This window comes from Alexandromys fortis, unplaced genomic scaffold (assembly GCF_014885135.2).
Source record: "Alexandromys fortis isolate MF-2015 unplaced genomic scaffold, M_Fortis_MF-2015_v1.1 scaffold_18, whole genome shotgun sequence".
In the NCBI taxonomy this organism is placed as follows: Eukaryota; Metazoa; Chordata; class Mammalia; order Rodentia; family Cricetidae; genus Alexandromys; species Alexandromys fortis.
In genome coordinates, this window is record NW_026067897.1 from 13,238,590 (window position 1) to 13,266,183 (window position 27,594).

At 37.2% G+C, this 27,594-nt stretch overlaps 1 protein-coding gene across 1 annotated transcript in view; it reads left to right on the forward strand.

Moving 5' to 3' along the window:
* Ptbp3 (polypyrimidine tract binding protein 3) overlaps positions 1–27,594 on the forward strand; it is a 40,987-nt gene that overhangs the window by 2,045 nt on the left and 11,348 nt on the right. The window contains exons 2-8 of the mRNA XM_050163802.1: positions 4,996–5,142; positions 13,632–13,796; positions 19,345–19,455; positions 20,604–20,778; positions 24,416–24,493; positions 26,890–27,029; positions 27,267–27,300. Of these exons, the coding sequence (XP_050019759.1) occupies positions 4,996–5,142; positions 13,632–13,796; positions 19,345–19,455; positions 20,604–20,778; positions 24,416–24,493; positions 26,890–27,029; positions 27,267–27,300 (850 nt within the window). The remainder of the gene's footprint in view (positions 1–4,995; positions 5,143–13,631; positions 13,797–19,344; positions 19,456–20,603; positions 20,779–24,415; positions 24,494–26,889; positions 27,030–27,266; positions 27,301–27,594) is intronic.

Genomic DNA, 27,594 nt, shown 5'->3' on the forward strand with positions numbered 1-27,594 from the left:
GTTTTTCGAGACAGGGTTTCTCTATGGTTTTGGAGCCTGTCCTGGAACTAGCTCTTGTAGACCAGGCTGGTCTCAAACTCACAGAAATCCGCCTGCCTCTGCCTCCCGAGTGCTGGGATTAAAGGCGTGCGCCACCACGGCCAGGCTGAATATTTTTTTCAAATAGCTGTTGACCATTTGTTTTTCTTTTGGAAAAAAAAATTCTAAGAGATCTTTTATCTGTCCTCTACCCACCAAGGACAGGATCATACCATCCTCTCGACTTTTCATCTTGAGAACCTCTTGCCTCTACCTTCTCCCTTCTGGAATTTCACACTAACAATGCCAGCACTCTAACTCCAGAGCTATGGAGCCCTCACTTTACAGTTGTGTGCAGACAGGCCCAATTATGTTACCTGGTTTTTAAAATAGAATTGTTTTTTTTAGTTTTATAGTTGAATTTTTGAAATTCCTTATCTATTCTGGTTAATAACTTCTAATCAGATATATAGTTTGTACATATTTTCTCCCATTAGTGTATTTCTTCCTTGTCTCTGCGTCTTCTGTCTTTGTCTCCTCTCCACCTCCCATCAAAAACAACAAAAACAAAATTTGCATTTTTCAATGTTCCTAAAACTGAGTTTTTCTTAAGGCGAATAAGGAAGCTTCATTTTCTGGTATCTGACAAAATATAGTAACCATCTTGCTCATAAAATTGAGTGTCTTCTTGTTCCTACTTGGACCCTACTAGAATAAATTCTCTTAACATATTTTTGGCTGTACTGAAAATCTTGTATGCCCAGCATTGTAATGAAGAAGATACCAAATCCAGGCCTTAGAAATTTTGTAACATGTTATACTGTGTTACCTGTTTCTTCTGCTTTTCTTGAATATTTTCATTTATAAATAATCGGACATGACACAGGATAATGCCTGATTGAGTTTAGTCTGTTTAATAAACAACATTCCTATTTAATTTAGTTGAGGTCACTGAGATTTAGAGACATCAAGTAGCATTCTGTAGTATTCGGTCTGCACTTAACACATTTTTTGGAGTTGGTACATGGCTATCACTTAGATCAATCAGGCTCTGCTACTAAAAATTGCCCGGGTTGCATGCGCAGATCTAAAATGAATTGTTTGTGAAAGGCAGTCTGTGCAAGTTCACAGTTTTTCTCTGTGTTTATGTTGACTCTGTAAGCTAACCCTAGCTGTTGTGTTTTATTTTCATCATGGAGCTCTTTAGTAATACACTTCACCAAGAAACTGTGCTTTTAGTGGACCCACTTACAAAGGTGGAATGTTGGGAGAGACGGGAATAATTTCATCAGCTTTCTCCCCTGGTGGTGACTTACAAACTTTCAGATTATGAAGTGGAACTCTGTTGGTTACTTCAGAAAAACATCAGTAGTGCCGTGTCTAGATTCTATATGGAAAGCTTATCTTTATTTTTGTTTTAAGATTTATTTAAAAATACTTATGTGTTTGTGTGTTTTCCTGCATGCACATGTGCACCATGTGCATACCTAGTGCTCATGGAGGTCAGAAGAGAGTGATGGATCAATCACTTGGTAGTAGAGTTAGAATTCTGAGCTGCCAAGTGGTACTGGTAATCAGACCAGTGTTCTTCAGTTTGTTTGAGACAGGGTTTCTCTGTTTTGTAACTCTGGCTATTCTGGAACTCCCTATGTGTAATGGACACTGGTCATTCGTTTCTCGGCTGCCTAGACCTGAATAATCAAACAAAACTATATTAATATACACAACTATTAATATAATATATCAATATTAATTAATATACTAAATATTAATATATACAACACTGTTTGGCCTAATAGCTCAGGCTTCTTATTAACTAACTCTTACATCTTAAATTAAGCTATTTCTATTAATTTGTGTATAACCAGTGTTCTTAACCAGACTGGGCCTTGAACTCAGAGATCCACCTGCCTATCTTTGCCTCCTGAGTCCTATGATTAAAGACCTTCACTACCGTGTCTGACTTACTCAACATTTCTAATGTTTTAATAAATCATATTACCAATGCCTATTATTGATGAATTTTAAATGATTTATACTTAAACTAAAACTACTTCCTAATGCTATTTTATAATGAGAAAGGATTATATAAGAAAAAGTTTATGCTGATTTTGATCAGGTTAGTTTTGCATAAATTTGAGATAACTCTTATAGGTAGTTCTGAGTGCTCAGTATGGTTGGTATATTTATATTCTTTTTCATCAGCCATTATAAAAGGAGACAAACCTTGATTCATTAAAAGTTTGTGTGTTGACACATGCCTTTGATCCCAGCACTCAGGAGACTAAGGCAGGGAATTGCTGAATTCAAGGATTGCCTCGTCTACATAGTGAGTTCAAGAATAGACAGGTTTATGTAGAGAGACCCTGCTCTCCCCAAACAGCTACAAAACCAAGAAAGTTTTATTGCCATTTTAATCCTATCACAGAAATTACAGCAGTCTACATAGCTAGAATCAATGTATAGGATAAGATCTAAATGTCAAGAAGCTTCTTCCATCTCTGCTTTCTCGCGCTATTTATCTCATCTTGTATTAGTGCAATGATTATAGGTACCAAGTGTCACTTGAGTGATTGAATCAGTATTGACTTAATGTAGGACATTCCTAGATTTCTTTACTCCAGTAATTGACCCTTTGCTTTTTTTAAATAGTCTTTATTTGGAGGATTTGAAACTATTTTATTTTCTAGTATCTCCAGGTCTTATGTGAAATGTGATTATGTTTACATATGTGCTATAAGTGTTTACATCTATATTTTTACGAATCTCTCAACGCTTATTTCTAAGCCCTAGAAGCATTTGCTAAAATAATGTGAGTTTATGCTAAGGCATGGATGATAATAGGGTACTGGATAAGGTAGTAGGTATATGTTCAGAAAGATTTCTTCACAGGAGCAAAGATGGATAAATGGATATGGAATGTAGCAAGTTTTTGGTACTTTAATGCTGTTTGCTAACTACTGTTGTATACTTGATATCTCATTCTGGGCTGGAATTTTAAGTTTTAAAGAAATTCTTATTAGAAATCTTGAATTGGGAAACCTTATCTCACATGTATAATGAAAAACGTTCACAAGTAGAGAGATTTTGTTTTTAAAGATGTGGTATTACCCCGACCTATTCTTTGCTGGTAGTGGTTCAAAGTACTATGTGCAGGTAGGGGTGTGTGCGTGTGTACATTTGTGTACATAATATACAAATGTATAAACACAGTGTTCATGTGCATAGTGTGTAAACATATATATATAAAACACACTATATAGATTTATACGTAGCTTTTGCTTAAAAGTGTACAGAATGAGTGTTGGTTAGAAGCATAATTGAAAAGTGAGAAAAACTGAATGTGGGGGGTGTAGAGATGGTTCAGTGGTTAAGAGCACTGGCTGCTTTTCTAGACCACCCACACGGTAGCTCACAACTACCTGTCCCTTGAGTCCTAGGGGATACAACTCCCTTTTCTGGCATCTGGGCAATATTTGCAATATGGTACATAAACATACATAGACAAAACACCCTATACATGTAAAAATTGAAACACACAAAAGAAACATAAAATTAAAAAATTTGAAGAAAACTGAGTATGTATGCTACTATTTTGAGTGAATGCCTTCATACGCTGATGTTTAATAGCTCTTTCCTACAGAGTCTTAGACAGACCACCTAACTAGTACTCTAACTACAGTCATTTCATGTTTGAATTATAAGAGTTATAGCTTGCTTAGATAGCTGCATATTTTAGTAGAGAAAACTGAAGCACAAGTTGCTGTAGGCAGGTGGAGATTTCAGTCAGGTTTTACTCAGGCTCTGACATTTCTCATGCCCTGCTATCAGATCAGATACATTGGCTCCTTGTTAGCAGGGTTTGATTGTAGGGCCTCCAACTGAAAAAGAATGTTCCATTTCATTTGTAGATGGCTAATTTATAAAAACGAAGAAGAGCAAATTCATATACCCAGATCCTGTTTAAGAATTTAGGCAGGGTAGTACTTTTCCACCACTGTCTCCCTTTTCCGCCCTCTAACAGACTTTCTGATTTTTCTCACTATGGTCTGGACCAGGCTGTCCAGGAACTCAGAAATTCTCGCACTTCTTCTGCTCCCAGTGCTGGGATTAAAGGTGTTCACCACTGCACTCACTGTAACGCGAATTCTAATTGTCCTTAATAATAAAAACCCGGAGCCAGATAATAGGGGTGAAAGCTGAAGGATCAGAGAAGCAGATCAGTCAACCACTAAAGAGTTCTTCTTCTACCGAATCCTCAGACTGCATCTGAGCTCTTGTCTCCTCCCACTTTATACTGCTCTCTGCCCAGCCATATCCCTTCCTTACATCTGTGGGGCTGGGATTAAAGGTGTGAACCACCACTGCCTAGCCTCTGTGGCTAACTAGTGGTTTAGCTCTGCACTCTGATCTTCAGGTAAGCTTTATTTGTTAGCTTACAATGAAAATATCACTATAACTCACACTCGGATCTTTGTTTTTAACTCCTTTTTAGCCCCTACTGAATGAAATTCTATTATTTCCTCTCTGTACTCTAGTAATTTATTCCCCAATTTTAGCATCAATACAACAACAAAAACCAGTAAATCATAACTCGTGAAAGTATTTATTTGTAATTTTAACACAAACATTTATTTTTAACTTTATAACTATTTTTAGGCATTTAGAGGAATAGAAATGAGAAAACCAAAAACCGAACAATAATCAACTGGTAATTTTGGAGCCCCCCCCCCCCCCAATCTAGGATTTCTCTGTGTAACAGCTCTAGCTGTCCTGGAACTCACTTTATAGACCAGGCTGGCCTTGACTTACTGGACTAAAGGTGTAAGTGGCCACCACCTGGCTTGAAAACTTTTATTGGAGCCAATTTTCCAAGACTATTCTATCTTCTTGGGGGACAGCGTCAATGTATGCTGAGAAAGCAGGAGTTTAAACCAGTATACAATAATTCTTAACCATCTTTTATGTTTATTGCAGGCCTTTTTAGAAATGGCTTCTGAAGAAGCTGCTGTTACTATGGTAAATTATTACACTCCTGTTACTCCTCATCTACGAAGTCAGCCTGTTTATATCCAGTATTCCAATCACCGAGAACTTAAGACTGACAATCTGCCTAATCAGGCTGTAAGTATTATAGGCATCTGTAAGAATAAGTATATAAACGTGGCATAATAACTTAAAATATTATATGTTACAGAAGAACCACCACATATTTTTCTTTATTTTAGTGTACTTTATTATGATTGAATATATAATTTGTTATTACAAGCTTAATAATAAAAAGTTTCATTTGGAAACATAGGAAGTTATGTCATTATAAATGACATTTACTGGGCCATACATGGCGTCACATTCTTGTAATCCTAGCAGTGGGAAACTGGACTACTACACAGGAAGATACAGAAGAGCAAGCAGTAACATTTTCTCCCCTCAAATCTGTTTTCACAATTAAAAATAGATAAAGTTCTGTACCTCCTAAAATCACAGATGTCAAAGGAATGCTAAAACAAATTTAGCCTTTGTTTTGACAGAAAGTAAAAGCTTGGAATTGGCCTTCTAGGGTCTTGTGTGTTTGTCAAGCACTCTACCAGGATCTAGCCAGGGGTGATACTCCTGTTGTGATGTTAAGGAGATAGTTTAAGATGTAAAGAATTTGGTCAGAAATTTTCTTTCAGTGAGTTGACTCCTCAAGTGAATGTGGAATATTATATAACAACATAATGTTTTTATTTCTGTTTTTTATTTTGATTCAGTTCATGGTGAGTCTTTTGTGTCTTTCCAGATTCATTTTAAGTAGTTAAATAGAAATTTATTTTAACATGAAAAACTTGTCTACAAAACAAGTACATTTTAATAAAGTGTATTTTAACTTTTAAATACCTTTTTAAATTTAAATATAATTACATCATTTTCTCTTTCCTTCTCCTTTAACCCTTCCCATTTCCCCATTCCTTCTCAAATTCGTAACTGCTTTTTTTTAAAAAATTATTATTGTTATACATATATTAGTGTGTCGTGTCCATCACATATACCCCACACTCCACACACTAACTCCCTTCGCCCCATTCAAGACAGGATTTCTCTGTGTGCTCTGGCTGTTGTGGAACTAACACTGTAAACCATACTGGACTCAAAGTCAGAGGTCCACCTGCTTCTGCCTCTGCCTCCCAAGCACTGGGAGTAAAGCAAGCACTACCACCTCCTGGGACGCACACAGACAGACACACTAAAACTTACCCAGTCTGTTTAATGTTGCTTCTGTGTATATGATTTCAGAGCTGACCGTCTGGTTTTGGATAACCAATTAGGGTACATACTCTTGGGATATAGCAGCTGCAGGCACAAGTGTTTTGCTCAGTTCACTCCAGCAGACAAAGGGTCTGCGGCCGGCAAAGAAAGTCGGGGGCCAGGGATCTACAGCTCCCAACACATCCCATTCTTTAATACAGTGTACCAGGGTTTAAACAAAACAGAACTTCTTATAATATTTTTTTAAAATGTATATACTTAATTTTATGATTATGAATGTGTGTATGAATGTACACCACATGTGTGTCTGGTGCCCATGGAGATTAGAAGAAGAAAATATCCAGTTGCTTGGAGCTTAGGTTATGGATGGTTGTGAGCCATCATCATGTGGGCACTACAAATTCAACCCAGGTCTTTTGCAAGAGCTACAAGTGCTTTCAATAACTAGCTCAACCATCTCTCAAACCCCTCTTCTAAAGGCTTCTGGTTTGTTATTCAAGTCTTTGCTCGCCTGTTGTTTTTTGTTTGTTTGTTTTTTGAAGATTTATTCTTCTTTATGGCAAGATAAGTTTCTTCTGAATTAACTTACTTAATAACCCATTTATTAATCTACTGTTGTGAAACTTGCCGTAGTTTTTCCTGCATGCTCACAATATGCATTTATATACACTTGTTACATTCTTCGTTCTTGAATGTTGCTTACTAAGCATGTACTCCAAATCTAGTTTGGACTTGACTTTTCAATTCTTTTCCTGCCTTAGTGTGCACTATATAGCTTAATCTATTGAGGAGAGATATATATACTGTCTCTTTAGAAATTAACTTTTTTTTTTTTTGGTTTTTCGAGACAATGTTTAGAAATTAACTTATTATATGCCTTATAATTATTTTGTTAACTCTTGTTTTTTAAAAAAAAATTGAAATTGGGTTGTTTTGCAAGTTTGGAAATGATTAACATATTCTTCTGATCTTTCATTGTTAGAAGTTGTGCTTTGTTTTCTTTTAAAGTCTTTGAGTAGAATTTAAACATTTTCTTCATGCACGTCATACAGTTTTTGCAGTAGTCTGATTCCTAAGTATGTTAGTATAAATTGTTAGAAGAAAAGATAATTTAATACAAACTTAAAGATTGGATTATGCCAAAGGGAAACAGTGAGAAATCCCAGTTGCTTGGCAACCACAGGCACCCGAATGGCCTAGTTTATTCTTAGATAGCCTTGCTTTCTTCCCAACACTTTTTACTTTCACTTTTGTACAATGTTCAATATGAATGTTAACCAAACATTAAATCAAAATGGAAAGTACCTGTTCCATGTATTTAAAAATGTTGAGTTTTTTGTTTGTTTTTATTCTGAAAACTAGGAAGTAGATAGATTCACATTTCTTCCTTTTTTTTGTTCTCTGAGTATCAAGATATACCCCCAAAGCATGCATGCAACTCTCAGCAGTAGACAATTGTTCAAGTCCTTATGAAGTTAAAGTTTCTCAACATGTGGGTCACAACCCTCTGATGGATCCGACTACCTTTTCACAGAGGTTTCCTAAGACCATTGGAAAACAGATAATACGATTCATAACGGGAACAAAATTACAGTTATAAAGTAGCAAATAATTTTATGGTGGGGGTTCACAACATGAAGAATTGTATTAAAGCATTACGAAGGTTGAGAACCATTGATATAAAGTAGTTCCACCTCCTTGATTTGCAGAAGAATTATAATTATTAAATGTAATTGTGTTGTGAAGTACAAAATTTGAAACCTCCTTTGGAGGTTTTCTTGACCTTATTAAATAGTTTATGAATCTGTAGAAATGATTTTGTAAGGATTTTACCTTTAAAATGTTCTCTCAAATAATTATTAAAATTAAAAGACTAGAGTATTCACTTCATGCTGGTCCATGTTTTTGACATCACAGATACTTTTGTTTTGTTTTATTAAGATAGGGACTCACTATGATGCCCCAGTCAGGCTGTCCTCCTACTCCTGTCCTCCTTTATCAGCCTCTAAGTGCTGGGATTACAAGTGTGTGCCACCCTGCTCCCTTGGGCACGCTTAAGCTTTATAAAAAATAAATCTCCCCACTGAAACTTAACACAGTACTTGTGCTTGTTTGATTATACTGCTTCTATTTTCCATATTAATAGTATAATCATTCTAGAATTGTTGGCTCAAATGTCTAAAAATCTTATCCTACAGGAGTAATTTTATTGCTTTATAATTTTAAACATCAGAAGTGTTTTTATCTTCAAACATTTTTTGTTTTGCTTAAATGTTTTTGTTTAGTTAAAAATTGCTACTAAGAACTTGATGTGGTTACATAATTTATATGTATGTCTGTATTTATATGCATATTTATAACTTCAGCACTGGAGAAACTGAGGTAGGAAGATTTAATTCAAAATTGACCTTGGCTACACCATGAAACCATATCTTGGTACAAAACAAAAAGCTCAAAATCTTATGATTATAAAAATATATCTATCATTTTTCACTGTCATCCCCTTCGAGTTTTTATGTTCAGAAGTATTTTTCTTTCCTTCCTTCCCCCTTTCTTTCCTCCATCTTTTTATTCCTTCCTTTGCTTCTGCTCCTTCTTCCCCACATCTCTTGAGCTTTTGCTACTTCAGACTCTGTCTCCTTAGTGCTAGGATTATAGGTGTGTACCACCATACCCCACTTTAAAAGCCTGTCTTCACTTTCTTGCTAGTTATTTAGAAAGCTTGAATCAGTGCTCTGTGAGCACCAGTGCAAATTGTATTGAATGTTCTATAGTGACTAAGGCAATATGCACCATTGAGTCTCTTATTTTTCTGTCAAAGAAAAAGTGAAGAACAATAGCAGCAAAACTACCAGCAGCGACCACTCACGTAGAATTAAAATTAACAGAATGATTGTTGACATCATAAGTAAAGAATTAAATGAGATCAAATTTGTTTTTAGTTGCACATGCTTTTGATATTTAATCATTTTTACATGAGAGGAATGCCCACTATGATAATGTCTTTGCCCAGGTACTCCAGAACTGTAACAACCAGTGCAGAAATAATGACCTATATATTTAGCTACTTATAAAATTCAGCTCCCCAGTTACTGTGGCTGATAGCTGTTTTATTGAACAGGGTAAAATCTGACTTTATCATAAGAATCTGTTGGCTGTAGGATAGCACTGATTAGTAGCTTCCATGTCTCTCTTGTGGAGTGTGTAGAATGCAGTTCATACATATTTACCTGTTGATTCTAATCTTGATTCTTTTTTGATCGGTACTCCCCAAAAATTCAAACTCATGGATTTAAATGGAATCTGAGTTAATTTTCAAAACTGTAAAAGAACCACCATCCTCATTTTCTAATAAAATCTTACTGAGACGCTCACAGTGTAGTAAATGAGGTAGATTGTCCCGTTTAAAGCAAGACTGGGGGAGGGGTGTCTAGGACCCCACACTATTAGCTATAAGAATAGTTTTGAGAATAATGGAAACAAAATGTTTGGCTAATTCACATATTGTTGTTAGAGGTGATGTTGCTTTGGGAACTAAATATTGGGCGTTTTATGTATTATCTGATATGTAAAAAATTGCATTGTATAAAAAACCATTATTAAAATGTTTGTAGACTAGCATTTTTAAAAGGATTGTGGTCACTTCAGCATGTGTACTAATGTTGGAATTTATGCAGAGATTTGTATGGCCTCTGCACACATACAGATTTATGAAGCATTCTGAATATTAAAAAGAGGTTTTCTCTAACTTGTAAGGAAGGAATTAAGTGTTTAAAATAGACAAAGAGCATATTCATAGGCAGGCACAGTGGTGCATGCCTTTAATTCTAGCTCATGGGAGGTAAAGGCAGGCAGATCTCTGAGTTCAAGAACACCTGTTCTACATAATGAGTTCCAGACCCTGTCCTGAAAAAAATCAAAATATAAAAGAAAAAGAACAAATACAAGTGTGAAAAAATGGGATTTGCTGCCAGGTGGTGGTGGTGCACGTCTTTAATCCCAGAGACAGGTAGATCTCTGTGAGTTCGAGGCTAACCTTTTCCACAGAGTCCCAGGACAGACTCCAAAGCTACATGGAGAAACCTTGTCTCAAAAAACCAAGGTGGTGGTGGGGGTTGTTGAGTTAAGAATACAGAAAGTAAGTAAAAGGCTCCCAAGTTTGAGAAAGGTCCTTTTAATTTTAACAAAGTTCATTGTAGCACAAAGCTAAACACTCAAGCATTTCACATTAGAAAAATTATAAGCAAAAAATTAAAACTACCATCAATTATTTAAATTAGCAATTCTGTGACTAATAGTTTGAAATTGAATATAGTGTATGAAAATGAAAACCATGTTTAATTTGCAAAATTTTTTATTTTGATGCACACACAATTTTCAAATTATAAACATTAAGTAAATATGGCTAGTGTGAAGGAACTTGTAATTTCAGTACTAGACTGAGTTTGAGGCTAGCTGTGTGTTGGGAAATATTATTTTAAGGTTTGTGACTTTTGTTTAGGCTGCATTATTTTTTAACTCTGCGAAGCTGTGAGTCTTTGCCTGTCTAAAACACCTGATGGTCCTAAAAAAGAACTGAATGGCCAATAATGAGGCAAGAACAAGGATAGGTGGGCCTGAAGGCAGAGAGGATAAATAGAAGGAGAAACAAGGAGAAGGAGCAAGCAGTAAGGGGCAAAAAGAGAACAAGGAAAGGAGGACATCAGGCACCAGCCACCCAGTCACCCTGCCAGCCACGGAGTAAGAAGGAAAGTAAGACATAAAGAAGATGAAAAGCCCAGAGGCAGAAGGTAGTTGGGAAAATTTAAGAAAAGCTGGCGAGCAACAAGCCAAGCTAATGCCAGGCATTTATAAGAATAAGCCTCCATGTGTGATTCATGTGGGAGCTGGGTGGCGGGCCCTGAAAAAGAGTCCAAAGAGCTTAATATCACACAGCACTATGACTGTATAATAAAACCCTGTCTCCATTGGGGGTGAGGTGCACAAGGTCTCAATCACGCGCTAAGGAATGCTGAGAGCTTAAGAAATAGTTTTCCTTAGGGAAGAGTATACCAATTTTTTTTTCCAATACCAGAAGTTCAGCCCTAAATCAGTTAATGTTATACGATTGAGCAGGTGGTACTTACTGTCCTTTCACTTCATCTTTAACTAGTGTAAGTTTTGAGGGAGTTACAAATGGAAAAAATATATAGAGTATTAAGTTCAAGTCTCAGGCCTTTTTTGTGAGTGTATGACCCACCTGGTCCTTCAGTATTGACTGTGTATACTTGCTACAAATGGGGGTGTTTCTTCTACCAACTAGAATAAGGTAGTGAACACCGGTTTGGGTTGGTGACACAGACCTGTAATCGCATTTACTCAGGAGGATCATGAGTTCAAGGTTTTTTGAGACCCCACATGTATTTTAATGCCAGCTCAACTAACTTAGTGTGACTTTATCTTGAAGTGAAAAAGTACCCCCAAAAAGGCTCAGGTGCCTGGTGTTCATGAGGCCTTGAGTTCAGTACCTATTTCTGGACTCCAAAAAAAAAACTAAATTAATATTGGTACATTACTCCTGCCATCTGTAGATTCCATTTGTGTTTTGCTCATTGTCCTAATAATACTTGGTATAGTTAGGTTCATGTATGCATTCCGTTTGCTTATGTCTTTCTAGTCATTTTATAGACAGATTCTTTTATTTTAATCTGATGTCCTTAACATGGTTGAAAATGAAAGGCAGTTTATTTCCCAAAATGTCCCTCAACTTTTGTTGGTCTTATATTTCCTTTTGGTTCAATTCAGGATATGTATCTTTGCCAAATACATCTAGAAGTGACACAGTCATGTTTGCTAGACTTCTGTACTATGGAGTTCCTGTACTTCTTTTATTCCTTGAGAAGGGTAGTAGGTTGCTTAGCTGTTATTGGACTCTCACTCTAAAGTCCAAGGATGCTAAAGCTTCTTACATAAAATGGTGTAATAGCTGTATATACCATAAGCACACATTGCTGTGTATACTTTACATCCCCTCTTAGATTTCTTAAAATACCCAGTGCAGCGTGATTACTGTGTAATTAGTTGTGATACTCTGCCAGGTGTGGTGATACACCTTTGTAATACCCAGCACTCCGGAAGGAGGATGACAAGTTCCAGGCCAGCCTTAGCTACATAATAACAAGACTTGATTCCAACAGAAACCCCAAAGTTGTTATTTTATTAGGGAGTGTGTGTATAGATGGAAGTTTTTTTTCTTTGTTTAGTGTCGTGCCTGCAGATATGGAGGGCCCAACTTAGAGGGAAGAAATAATATCTCATTCACAGGCATTTGGAGATATCATAAATGTTGTTCTTTACTAACTGTCAGTTGTTAGCATTATGGATTTAAAAGCATTTCTGTTTATTTTATGGATGACCTTTGATGCTCAAATTTCTTGGATTGGGCCAGTGGGAATAATTTCAAGTTGTCTTCTGTATCCTTTTGACATATCACCTTTATAATTTTATTGATTTCTACATTCTGGAAAGTTAACAAAAATACTACAAAATCAAAATTATTTCACACCTGCCTTCTGCATTTCCTGCCACAGCTCTCAACCAGCCGCTTTTTAGAATTCCTTATTTCATTTCAGTGGAAATGTATTAGAAGCTTGCTTGTACGCTAACAATCCATGCCAGGCTAATTGAGTGATGGGTTAGCCTGATCACATTCTAGCCTCTTGCCCTCCCCACCGACCTCTTCACCCTGCTCAGGTCGTCTTCATTGCACTGGCTTCCTATATCATTGTGTGCACCCTTCTAACTCCTTGAGCTCCAGCATGCTCTTCAGGTGATAGCTGACATTAACATTGAATGTACTTACACACACCCCTATACCCCCTCCCTCCCTCCCTCCCTCCCCTGTATTTTAATAGGTCCTGGTTTCCCTTTGCAAGGCAGCCCTGGCTATGGATTGGCTCCTCTGCTTGTTGATGATATTCTGTGGCAGGCCTGCTTTCCCCACTCACACACCAGTCATATTTACACTTGTTTTTAAACCATCCAAAGGGTTTAGAACTGAATTGTTAAGCAATAATGCTGGGACTAAAAGCATGCACCACTGTTCCTGGCTTTTTCATGTGAATTTTCAGGGTCAAACTCAGGTCCTTATGCTCATATAACAAGCATTTGATTGGTCAAGCCATCTCCTGAGCCCCATCTTTAAAAAAAAGAAAGACCGACCAAGCAAATTGAAAACTTAAATTCTACAAGTTGGGATATGTGCATCCAGATTAAGTATATGGAAATGAGTTTGTTTTATGTCATCTCGGCTTCAGGATCTATTCGCTGCTTCTGTGATCAAAAGTGGTAATTTTTCTTTTTTCTTGTTTTGGCTTGCTTTCTAGAGAGCCCAAGCTGCACTGCAGGCTGTCAGTGCTGTACAGTCAGGAAACCTGTCCCTTCCTGGAGCTCCTTCCAGTGAAGGCACAGTGCTACCTGGGCAGAGTCCTGTGCTCCGGATAATTATTGAAAACCTATTTTACCCTGTCACTTTGGAAGTTCTTCATCAGGTAAGGAAGAAGCTCTTCTGAAAGAAGAATCGACTATGATTTCCTAAATTTAGTTAATATCTGTTTTTAAAGTTGGGTGTGATAACACAGGACTTTAATTCCAGCACTTGGGAGACAGGCAGGCAGCTCTCTGAGTTCAAGGCCAGCCTGGCCTACACAGTGAACTGCAGCACAGTAACACTACTTACAGTAACCTCCTCCTCCCCCTCCCCCACCCTAAATCTGTTCCTTACCAATTTGGTTGATATTTTCTTTTCATTATCTGCTTAAATAATAAAAGACTTACCACCCTGTTGCATAGAAGAAATTGTGTCAGGTATTTTTGACAGCCCCCCCCCCCTAAGTTTTTTCCTTCATTTATTTTGAGACGGGAATTGACCTTTATAGCCCTATCCTGGAAATCACTATTGACCAGTGTGGTCTCAAACTCACAGAGATATTTGCTTCTTGAGTGCTGGTGTTGAATGGTATGTTAATACATCCGGCCTAGTTTGGAATTTGTGATTTACAAAGATGCATCAAAGTGGCAAGGTTTGGGATGTAGCTGAATTTTAGAGCCCATGTGGCATGAAGAACTTTCATGCGTGCGGTCTTAATGTTCAGTTCCTCGTACCAATAATTATGATAATGATACCAAACACTGGAGGGAAAACAGTGGGTGAGAAATTCTAATTTTAACCAGATGTGATGGCTTGTTAATAACAAAATCCCACATCAAAACCAACAAAATGGAATTATTCTTCAGAGTAATCACTCTGAAGAGACACCATGACCAAGGTAACTCTTAATAAAAGAAAACGTTGGATTTGGTGCTTGCTTATAGTTTCAGAGGCTTCTTAGTCCATTATTATCATGGTGCACATACACACTCATAAATAAAAATATTTGGCAGTGCAGTGGTGGTGCACACCTTTAATCTCAGCACTCAGGAGGCAGAGGCAGGTGTATCTCTGTGAGTTCAAGACCAGCCTGGCCTACAGAGTAAGTTGAAGATAGCCAGAGCTACACAGAGAAACCCTGTCCACCTCCAAATGTGTGTGTGTGTGTGTGTGTGTGTGTGTGTGTGTAAATTTTGAAGGGAAGTTAAGCTTTAGTACGTACACAGATATATGATATGCATTGTTAGGTAATCACTTATATCCAGTGTAATTTTTGCAGATAATTTACTAATAGATGTAAGCTGTCTTATCAAAGATAATCCACTAAATAGGACTAGTGATATTTAAAATTTACAAATGGAGGGTCACACCTACTTACGTAATTTTTTAGTGAGTAAAACTAAAAATACTTTTCCCAATAAAGCCATCCTACTAATCATTCCCAAACAGTTCTGTTGTAATAGGAACGGCGGGGCTGCGTCCCCAACACCCCGGCCGCTTGGCTAGCTCATGCCCGAAATAACAACACACAAACTGTATTCATTTAAGAACTGCTTGGCCCATGAACTCTAACCCTTACAGGCTAATTCTCGCACCTGGACTAGCCCATTTCTAATGATGTGTGTAAGCACCCCAAGGTGCGCTTACAGGGAAGATTCTAGCCTCCGTCCATCATGGTGTCTCTGCTCCAGAGAGCAGAGCTGTTGAGTCTCCGGGAGCAGAGCAGAGTCTGACCTCACTTCCTCTTCCGCCCAGAATTCTATCCTGTTTATTCAGCCCACCTATCTTTTAACCTATCAGGGCCAGCAGTTTCTTTATTGCTCAGCCAATGAAATCAACAGATTGATATATGACACTCCCACATCACAGTTCCACCAACACAGTCCACTCTGGCCACTATAGACTTGTGGCTTATAATGTAAAATGCATTTTATCCAATTTCAAAAGACCCCGTAATCTTTCAGTCTCATGTGGTTCAAGTGGGTCAGGCTCCATCCCGAGGAAGCAGCTGACTAGGACAGTGTTATCCACAGGGTTCTGGCTTTAGCATTATGAAGGCCCCTGAGTAAAAGGATTGTGGAATCTTTTGCAGTTAAAGAGAACCTCTTAGGCCAGGCAAAGTGTTGCAACTGCCTGGTTGGGGTGAAGCCTTTCTACCTTGAAGCATGGTGTTCAAAAGTCCAAAGTTCAGAGTCTCTTAAGACTAAAGTTAAGTCTCTAATTTTAATCTCCTATAAAACCAGAAAACAAATTATGTAGTGACACAGAATAACTCCCTAAGGGAGTAATGGAGATATAGGGAGGAAATAATAAACCAGAGTAAGACTGAAACCCAGGAGGACTAATTCCAAATCTTATAGCTCCATGTCCAGTGTCAGAGAACTTAGATGACTCCATCCCTCCAACTGTGCGTCTCTTACTTGGTCTGGTTTCATTCCCCATGTGCAGCTTTCCTTGGCAGATATCTTACAGCTCCAGCACGTCTAACCTCTTGCTATCTCCAGTGCTCTTCACAACTGTTGCCCTCTCAGGGCCTTCGTGCAGGGCCTGTCCTGCCTGCCACACATTTCCTGGCCTCCATGGTTTCTCATAAACTCCGTAAGAAGATCCCACAATCTTTATTCATGCCTCTTTTACGACTCTAAAGCCAGAACCACATGGATGACACTGCTGTGTTTAGCTGCTCACTTTATGCTAAAGCTAGGCCCCCTTGAACTACATTTGCAAACAACTTCTTTCTTTTGTTTTCCTTTCTTCTCTTTCTACTTTAATCTTATCTCTCAGCATAAGCCTTGCTCCTAAAGCTCTTTTTTTCTTCACACTGTACATTTTATACTTCTTGTTTTGCTTGCTCTTATTGTAGATCTCCATATGTGTGATTACTAATAACCACATGGCTGGCAATACTAGACTGCCTTGGAATTTCCTCCCCTAAAGAAATTAGTCTATTATTTTGGGGGATTGTTAAGACAGGATTTCTTTGTGTGACCTTGGCTGTCCTAGAACTAGCTCTATAGACTAGGCTGGCCACAAACTCAAAGATCCAACTGCCTCTGTTTCCTGAGTGCTGGGATTAAAGGCGAGTAAGCCACATCACCGGTTTAGTCTGTTAGTTTTAAATTTAGCTGCAGGTAAATTTTCAGGACAAGGGCAGAAAGTAGTCACAGTCTCAGCCAAAAATATCACAAAAATGGTCTGAGGGGAACAATATTATCAGTAAGCCAGGTTTGCACAGCTATCTACTAAAATGGCCCATTAACCTCTACTTAACAGTGTACAGTTTCTTTTCTAAATTGGAACCCGAAAGTCTTTCACAAAAGAAAAAAAAAAGCCAGCATGGTCAGGTCTGTCACCATAGTAGCCCACTCCCTGATACCAATTTCTGGGAACCAAGTATCCAAATATCTGAGACTTTGGGGGCATGCTCATCCAAACTACCACACGTGCCTTTGAATCTATATGACTGAAGAATTGTGAGGTGGGTGTGTATATGTTCAAACACTGAAATACATCTTATCTAAACTCAAACATTATAAATAAGCTGGGACCTTAGATATTCTTTTAATTTCCGTCATCAGCATTTCAATTTATGGCAGGACTTTTACTCTTTTCCCAATGTGTTCTTAGCTATGAATATAAATCATAAATTCGGAATTAGTAGTACCAATGTGTTCCTTTCAATAATTGAGTACCAGTTTTAAAATGAAGTGTACCTGGGAAGCGTTTCCTAGGGAATTTAAACAGTGGTGTTTGTAGCTACCGGAGTCCCTCCCTAAAAGTGGTTTAGTAGTTGGTTTCATTATTCTATTAAATTTGTTTTTTGTTTATTGAACAGAGTAGCATTTTAACAGTCAAGACACTGGAGGCTTGAGTTGTAACTGGTCTTTTACTGTTTATTTCATAAAGATAATAACCTCTGTGACAGATCAGCAGAGTATTTGTGTTTGCTTCTGTAATAGTAATAGCTTTTATATATCTTAGAAAAGATAGTTTTGATTCTGTGACTCAACATTGCCACCCCCAACAAGTACCTTAGTCAGTTCCATGAGGTCATGACCTATAGTTTAGTTACTATTTCCCCCAAGTAGTAACAGACTTTCTTTTTCATATAGAAGATTATGGACTCCTATGTGAGCAGGACTTTTCAATTTTCAAAACCATCAGTTGGAGTAAGACTCAGTCTTTAGTTACAGAAGTCCTTGTTTACGTCTTCCCAATGCAATGGGAAGTGTTTATCAAAGCTCTTAGGCGCCACATACAAGTGTTTCTTCATTTACTTACTCACAGTACCTAACATTATTCTTTAACACTTTGGCTTTTCTGGAACTCTGTCTATCTCTGTGTTTTCTGTTCTCCCGCTTAGCCCTATCTTTACTTCCCTTTCTGTTTCTTGGGCTTGTCATACTTATTCTACAAAGTTCATTGGCGGATGTCCATCATTTGGTCATCTTAAATGTTTTGTCCTTAAAAAGTCTTCATTACTTTAAGTCCGCTCCCTCAACACTGTATCTCATTCACCCTGACTTAGTCATTGGTCTATTGCTGTGAAGAGACACCAAGACCATACCAACTCTTATAAAAGAAGACATTTAGACATTTAATTGGGGACTTGCTTATAGTATCCGAAGTTTAGCCCCTGATCATTAGTGTGGACCAGGCTGTATGCAAGCAAGTGCTGGACCAGTAGCTAAGAGCTACATTCTGATCTGTAGGCGAAAAGAGAGACCCTGAGCTTGGCAAGGACTTTTAAAACCTCAAAGCCCACCCCCAGTGACACTTCATTCAGCAAGGTCCCACCTCTCAGTCCTTTTAATCCTTTCAGGTAGTACCACTCCCTGGTGACTGCATTCAAATATTCAATGAGCCCGAGGGGGCCATTCTTTACTCAAACCACCACCCTGCTAGAGGAGTTTAATGTGCACTCTATTTAATCTCACTTCCTCTTATTTTTCTTTTAATACTTATAATATATAACCAAACATGGTTTCCTTTGCCTGTTTATTGCCTTAATAAAGGCAGGAATTTTTATTGCTCTTTAACTTGCCAGTACTTAAAGTATCTTGTAATTTGAACAAGCCTGATTTTGAACTCCTGTTTCTGCCTCTAAAAGCCTCCAGAACTAGCTGGTGACTTACAGGGGTGAAATTAATCATTGACTCATTTGATTTCTTGTTTTAATTCATACACTGGTGCGCATCATTGTATCAAACTATCAGTTAATTGCTATTATATCCTTCTGTTAGAATTGTACCATTTGTACATACTATAAAATTGTTTGTGGGTGGTGGCGGCACGTGCCTTTAATCCCAGCACTCCAGAAATCCAGAGACAGGTGGATTTCTGTGACCTTGAGGCCAGCCTGTTCTATGGAGTGAGTTCCAGGACAGGCTTCAAAGCTTCAGAGAAACTGTCCCAAAAAAAAACAAAACAAATCAAAACAAAAATTTAGTTAAATATTTGAGTACCTGTTGTGTGCCAGGATCATGCATAGGTATTGAGATATTAACATCTTATACTTGTTTTGAGACATTTTTGTCCCAGAAATTTTAATGGAGAAAATTATTTGTATTTTATATATTAATATGATTCATTGATGAGGTAAGAGGATCATGAATTTGAAGCTTGACTGAGCTACAGAACAAGAGATTGTCTTAAACCCTTTTTTTCAGATATTTTCTAAATTTGGCACAGTCTTGAAGATTATCACCTTTACAAAGAATAATCAGTTTCAAGCCCTGCTTCAGTATGCTGACCCACTGAATGCACATTATGCCAAAATGGTAATTATCCTTTTTTATTATTAGTCATTTGCTTTGGAGACATTTGAAGAGCCTTCGCATCTCACTTGCTCCAGTTTATCTTGTGTTTAATTAAATCTGTCTTTTGATCATATCATTGTAAGCTATATTGTTCCCTTCTAAGCTAAAACTTACTGCTTTCCCATTGGAAGCAGCTTTAGTCTTGTGTCTCAGATCTCCGAGACCCATTGCTGTTGGTCACATTTAAAATCTGTACTTAAACACAGCACTCCTGATGCAATCTGACTGCTAAGCAGGTGTTTGACCTTGTGGTTTCATTTACTTGTCTCCATTCAGGCAGAGATTGATCTAACTACTTTATAACCATATTCAACTCTCATTGTTATTGAGCTCTGAATTAGTAAAGACATTAAAACTTAGAAATATGGTGCTGTTTATTTATGTTATTTTTTAAGTGCCTGAATCTTTGGTTTTGTTTTAATGAGACAAAATAAAACACGTGATCATTAGATACAGCGCTCTTGGAGAGCTTCGTCAACCTTAATTTTGCTTTGTTGTTGTTTGGAAAATATAGCCTTTTCATCTACTGCACCCTCCAGCTGCATGTTCATTATACAGCTGCCATATTCTTTGGGTTTTGTGTCTGTTTTTATAAATTTGACTATTTGTGAAAGCAGACCGTAGCCACAAATAGCCCACTGGTAATTTTATTAAAGTAAAGGGACTATCTTACTGATCTTTGGTCACAAGTGACTCCCTTTGTTTTTTATTCAAAAAAGCAAGTACAAAAAATGGCAAATAATTTACATATATTTATATATTATTATTAGCATTCTATTTACAGTGGTGTTTCATCAATGCCTTATATTCACCCATATAAATTATACTAAAATGAAATTGAAGTATGAAATTAACGCCTTTAAATATTTACTGTGGGCAAAGTAGCCATAATAGTGTTTCTATAATTTTATGCAATAGTTCCAAGCTTTTATATTTTCTTTTTTCATTTGGTGTGACCACTTCAGATAATAAAAGTAAACTTCCCAAGTCTTTGGCATTTTGTCCTTTGCACTTTGCTTAATGTTGGATTGCTGCTGTCTCAAAGAAGAGACTGCTCAGTGAGTCGGGTGGTCTTGACAAAACACCAGTCCCTGTCTCATCTGTTTTAGGCTTTGGATGGCCAGAATATCTATAATGCATGCTGCACTCTGCGTATTGACTTCTCCAAACTCACCAGCCTTAATGTGAAATATAATAATGACAAAAGCAGAGACTTTACTCGCATAGACCTTCCTACTGGTGATGGTCAGCCACCCCTTGAACCTCCTATGGCTGCTGCTTTTGGTGAGTAGTTCTTTTTCAGTCACAAAGCAAATTTTCTGAAGTTACAAGTTTCACTTACTTATGTCAGCCTTTTTCTTCTTGGGTTCTCTTGGGACTTCTAAAGAAAAGCATACGTTCTAAAGGAATATGCCTATATATTAAACCTTAATATGAGATAATTCTGTTACTTCACAAAACACCTAGAAGTATGAAATTGCGTTCCATGTTATTTTCTAACATTAGCACATTAATATTACCCAAAAGCTACGTATTTACTTTAATTATCTTAATGGTAACCTTGATTTTAAATATGCAGATTTCTAAGCAGAATTAAGTGCTCTTGAAAAAAATCTTTTTTTTTCTTTTAAATAATGGTATTTACTTATACCTGCTGGTATGGTAGTTTATGTACCCAGTACCCAGGGGGCTGAGACAAGGATTGTGAGTTCAAGGGTATCCTTGGCTACATGAAGAGAGGGCCTGTTTCAAAAAACAAATATTTTTTCAAAACAAAAGATTATTACTTATATTCTAAAAGTTTATACTTATTTAAGTGGCTTTGTTTTTAAAATAACGTAAGCTGTAGGAATAGCACAAATAACTATTTCTCAACTGTTAGCATCACACCTCATTTACTTTATCATTTCCAGTTGTATTTGTGTATATTTATAGCTTTGTCTCCCATTTGACACTGTTGGAGAGTAAGTTACAAATATGATAAACTTGACATCCAAATATTCACTGAATGTTTACTAAGAACAAAGATATTCTTTGTGTGTGTGTGTTTTGTGTATTTGAGACAGAGTAGCCCAGGATCGCCTTGAGCTCACACAGCAAGGATCGCCTCAGCCTTCTAATCAGGATTACTGGTTTGAGCCAACATGCTTGGCAATCAGTATTCTTACATAAATAAAATTCATTTGTCAAAATAAGGAAATTAATACCTATACTGCAGTATCTAAACCAAATAGAACTTTTGAAATTTTGCAGTTACAAAAATAATATATTGCTATTTTTTTTTTCTAAAAACTTGAAAATTGTCAGAATACTATACTGAGCCATTTCTCCAACTCAATAATGAAAACTTTTAATGGCACTTCTTGTATTTGTGCGTGTGTACTTACTTGTAGTTGTTTACTCTTTTTACTATTTTGGCTTTTTGGGGTGGCCTGCCACCCAGCTCCTAATTGAATTATATACAGAGGCTTATTCTTACTTATGAATGCCCGGCCTTAGCTTGATTTGTTTCTTGCCAGCTTTTCCTAACTTGAAATTATCCCACCTAACTTTTGCCTACGGACTTTTATCTTTCTCTATTTCTGTATACCTTTCTTTGTTTCTTACTCTGTGGCTTGCTGTGTAGCTGTCCCCTGAGTCCTCCTCCTCTCTCAGTCTTCCTTCTCTTCCAGATTTCTTCTAATTATACTCTCTCCTGCCTTGCTATTGGCCTTTCAGCTCTTTATTAGACTAGCAAGTGTTATAGACAGGCAGAGGATCACAGCTTCACAGAGTTAAACAAGTGCAACATAAACAAAAGTAACACATCTTAAAATAATAACCCCAACATTACTAGCATGTGCAAATATGTACTTGCCTGTGGAGGCCATAGAACAAACTTAGGGATCATTCTGGAGGCACCATCTACCTTTTTTATTTTGTTGTTTTGGGTTTTTTTGTTTGTTTGTTTGTTTTTGTTTCTTTTTGGTTTGGTTTTTGGTTTTTCAAGACTGTTTCGCTGGCTGTGTAACTTTGATACCTGTCCTGGAATTCACTCTGTAGACCAGGCTGACCTTGAACTCAAAGAGATCCTCCTGCTACTGCCTCCTACATGCTAGAATTAAAGATGTACACCACCATCAACGGGTTCATCTACCTTCTTTTTAAGACAGGATCTCTCACTGGTGTGAAATTCAGCAGTTAAGCTAAGCTGACTGGCCAGTGCTGAGTATCTGCTTCTATCTCTCTGTGGAGGGCTTAGGGTAGTAGACTCAGGTTTTTAATGTGAGTTCAGGAGATCAAATACAAGGCAAGCACTTTACTGTCTTAACCGTCTTGCCTCCTCTTAATGCTATTAAAAAAAAAATGTAGTAAGTAAGTACATGATATATAATGCGAAATGATCACACCAGGCTACTTAGTATTCCTTTAGTTGGGAAAACTTTCCATAGTGCATGATGGCTTTGAAGCAGGTATTGTCTTAATTTGTATTACCTTAGTTTCTGTCATGGGACACTTTTCAGATGCATGCAGATTACCTGTTCTTAATTATTATAAGTAACTATTAATGGTCTCCAACCATTTTTCTTAGGATTTTGTGTGATCTTTAAATAAGATGAAAAAATACGTAGGCTGATTTCTTACGGATTATTCCATCTGGAAATACAAATGGAAACAGCTCTTTCTTTGCTTGGATTTTTTTTTAAAGATTTATTTATTTATTATGTATGCAGTGTTCTATATGCTTGCTGGCCAGAAGAAGGAACCAGATCTCATTACAGATGGCTGTGAGCCATCATGTGGTTGCTGGGAATTGAACTCAGGACCTCTGGGAGAACAGTCAGTGCTCTTAACCTCTGAGCCATCTCTCCAGCCCCTTTGCTTGGATTTTTGCAATCTCATTTCTTTTTAGTCCCTGAAAACTGTTCCCTTCTCTTTATTTTCTTGTGTAACTTCTATTGAAAGGCCTTCTCACATTTTCAGTGTATTTTATAAGGTTCCAGGGATCACTGTTTTCCCATTCTAAAGCTGTTGTCTTTCTCTATAGGATACTTTCCTCCCTTCACCTTAGGCCTGACCATCCTATTGTCTTATGCCCTTTTAACTGGAGCACTCAAAGCTAAGTCAGCATAATTACAAGTCTGTATGTTGCTTATAATAATCCCGAGTTTGCCATGCTGTTTTCAGTTGAGTATCTTACAGTCATCTCACACTTGATTCTTTCCTTGGGACCGATTCCTGTTTTATTGACACTGTCACCAGGCTTCCTAAGGAAAGAGTGGCATTGCTCGTCCAAATACACAGCACCATACTTCGCGGTAACATACTGTCTAGCTCAAACTTTCCCTTAACTTCAGGAGATGTCTTCTCTGAACCATCCTAGTGAAGTTTCTGTGGTGCTTCCTTAGTCCACTTGCTGTATTATATACCTGGAGGACCCTCGGCATGTGAATCTCTGTAATTCATACTTGTATCTTTAAACATTTCAATGACAAAAATTTATCTCAGGTTTGTTTGTTTAAACAAAATCACACCTTAGATTCATGACCCTCCTGCTTCAGTAATGGAATTAAAAGCTTGTGCCATAATGTCCAGCTTCATTATTTCTTCTCATCAGCCCAGTACTACTTCAATACATTACAGTTTAACAAACACTTAATGGCTTTTCATACAGGAAAAAAAAATGCCTCTAGATAAACACCAAAATCTTAGCCTAGTCCAGACTTAATAGATAAGCTCTGTTCTTCATCCTTGAACCCAGTTGAAAGGGCTCAACCTCTCTAGATAGCAAGGGCTTTTATACTTTAGGGATTACCTACTGAACAACTATGATTCCATAATGGTTCAGTTCCATTTATAATGTATTTTTATATAGGCATTTCATATTGTGTTGGTAAGCTTAGTTAGCCTCTCTATTTATTATAGCCTCTCTTCTTCCCAGGTGCACCAGGTATAATTTCCTCTCCATATGCAGGGGCTGCTGGATTTGCCCCCACCATTGGATTTCCTCAAGCTACAGGTGAATCCTTTCAGGTTGAATTTGAAATGTTTCTTTAAATGAAATTCTTTGTTTTCTAGGAGCTCACCAAAATTTGAACAATTTAAAATAAAGGCCTTAAGGTGTAACAACCATGGAGTAACTTGTATGGTCAAGCATCTTTCTATTTACAAACAATTCTCTCTAGTTTCACTGTGCACTCAGTATTTTGTTTTAAATCACTCAATTTCTCTTGGCACAAATAACTATGGATTAATTACATTAAACTAGCCTTTATCAGGTTGCTAGATGGTGTATATAATCTGCTGCTTTCCTTATTGATAAGCTTGTTATGTGAACAGACCTGGTTTTTACTGTCTTTGTTTCTTCGACACTTTGAAGGCAGCATAGACAATAAAAATGTAAACAACTTTGGAAAATGTTTTGCCATTCATGAGTTCTGAAGAGTATTTATCAGTGAAGGGTATGAGTGTCATTTATTTCAAGAAATGCATTTTTTTCCCCTATAATAGGAATAAAGGAAGGGAACTAGTCCTGACTGTCCTGGAGCTCACTCTGTAGACAGATTAGCCTTGAACTCACAGTGATCCTCCTGCTTCTACCATCTTGAATAGTGGGATTTAAGGTGTGCACTACCACCTGGCTTTGATTATGACTTTTTATTTGATCATATAGTTGGTAATTTTGTGTCTATATACAGGTTTGTGATTAAGAAGTGTATGCCATGAATCTGATTTTACATACTACATTTCTCATTTACAACACTGTAAGTTTAAAATAGTATAATGTACATGAGGGGGATGAAAAAGCCAATGAATGCTTCTAATTTGATAAGCCTTATAAAGCTAAGCAGAACACATACATACACACTGTAATGTTGGAGGGAGGTCGCTTGTTGGTTCCCTGCCGCCCGGCTAGCTTGGACCTGAAATAATCACACAGAAACTGTATTAATTAAATCACTGCTTGGCCCATTAGCTCCAGCCTCTTATTGGCTTACTCCTTTATTATATTAATTTAACCCATTTCTATTGATCTGTGTATAGCCATGCAGCGGTGGCTTACTGGCAAATTTTCAGCATGTCTGACTCTGGCGGCTGCTCCATGGCTTCTCTCTAACTCTACTCTGCCCTTCTTTCTCCCAGCATTCAGCTTAGCTTTCCCTGCCTAACTAAGTTCTGCCTTGCTCTAGGTCCAGAGAAGTTTCTTTATTCATTATGGTAATCACAGCATACAGAGGGGACTCCGACATCACTGTAGTTCTGCTTTTAGTGGATATATCTGACTTATACATAGTAGCAAAAATTGCAAGGTGAATTAGAAGGGCATGGGAAATAGATCATATGAAGGAAAAAGTTTCCTGTACAAAGAATTCAAGCTAGGTGTGGTGTTGCACACCTTCATTTATAGCAGTCAGGAGACTGAGGTAGGAGGATCTCAGAGTTCCAGGCCAGCCAGAGATATAAAGTGACCCTATCCCTCGCCCCCTCCCTTCCAAGGGCATTCAATTGGAAAATGCCATCTGCACAGTCTTAAAATTCTTATATTGTCAAACAAAATAAGGTGAATTTCAAGTCTGTTGCAGTTTAATTGCAGGATGTAAATTAGAGTGATCAGATAAATATAAAAAATGTTAAACCGAAAGACCTAAAATGAGACAGGAGATGTAGCTACTTGATGGTGTGTGCCTACCACACGAGGCCTTGGTTTCATTCCAGGTACAGTAAGATAGATAAATAAATTGGCTCCTTTTATAGTAACAGAGGTTCCTATGTCCTTAAGTTCTTTTAAAGCAAAGAAAGAAGTAGTGGAACTTCTGAGAAATTGCTGTTTTAAATATAGTGTCAATATATAATCCTTTGCCATAGTTTAAGAATATCCTGGGCAGTAAAAATTCTAAAACAAGATAAACTTATTGTTGACTATAATCTGTATATATAGCACTTTACACAGTTAAAAATATTTTCACATGTAAGCATACATTTGATAGTTTGGTTGAAGGACTATATATTAATATCTGTAATATATTTACATATGTGTGTCATATAAAAATTAGGTAAAATATATAGCTGATTTTATTTGTGGTCAATATGAAAATTACATCCACTTGACATGAAGGTACTGGATAGAAAAGTGGTCCCAGGTGATAGGCTTTCTGTGAAGCTTAATTGATTTTTAAGACCAATGAGTTTAGTTACTATGTAGAGCCAATATGAATGGTATTAATTAAAAATAATATCAACAAATAAGGAACTCATCTTTCAAACAGACTCTGGAAAGAAAAGCTGTTCTTTGATAGCCTTTATGATAATCTGTATTCCTTTTTACAATGTTCAGTTAATTTGCTTAAGTTGTATCTATCAAATGTTATTATCCAGATAACTATAATGTAAGAGGATATTTTTGTGTTTTAAAAGGTCTGTCTGTCCCAGCTGTTCCTGGAGCCCTTGGTCCCCTCACACTCACCTCCTCTGCTGTCACTGGAAGGATGGCCATTCCTGGGACAAGTGGCATACCAGGGAATTCTGTTCTGCTTGTCACCAACCTCAATCCTGATGTAAGTTGAGAAGTGGTCTAAGTAGTCTTTCAGGAAGTGCGATGGTGGGTTCTTACATGTAGTCTAGGTTTGTGTTAAAATGCTTAAATCTGTTTTGAGGATTTTAAATAAAATGTATCACCAGAATATATAGAAACAAAACAGTGCTTTAACAGAATAAACTGTCCTTATTACACTGTAAGTAAACTTGTTTTAAAATTGGGCTCTATTTAGTTATATTTTGTGTTATCTTTTCAGTTTATCACGCCACATGGACTTTTTATCCTATTTGGTAAGTTCTTTTCTGTTTGTTTTTAGTGTCATCTATAGATGTGAAATGAGCACATATGATTCATTTAGTAATATTTGTTTTTTTTAATATTTATTATGTATACAATATTCTGTCTGTGTGTCTGACTGCAGGCCAGAAGAGAGCATCAGATCTCATTTCAGATGGTTGTGAGCCACCATGTGGTTGCTGGGAATCGAACTCAGGCAATGCTCTTAACCACTGAGCTATCTCTCCAGCCCAGTAATATTTGTTGATTAGTTTTATATACTTGGTAATATGTTTGACACTAAAGGT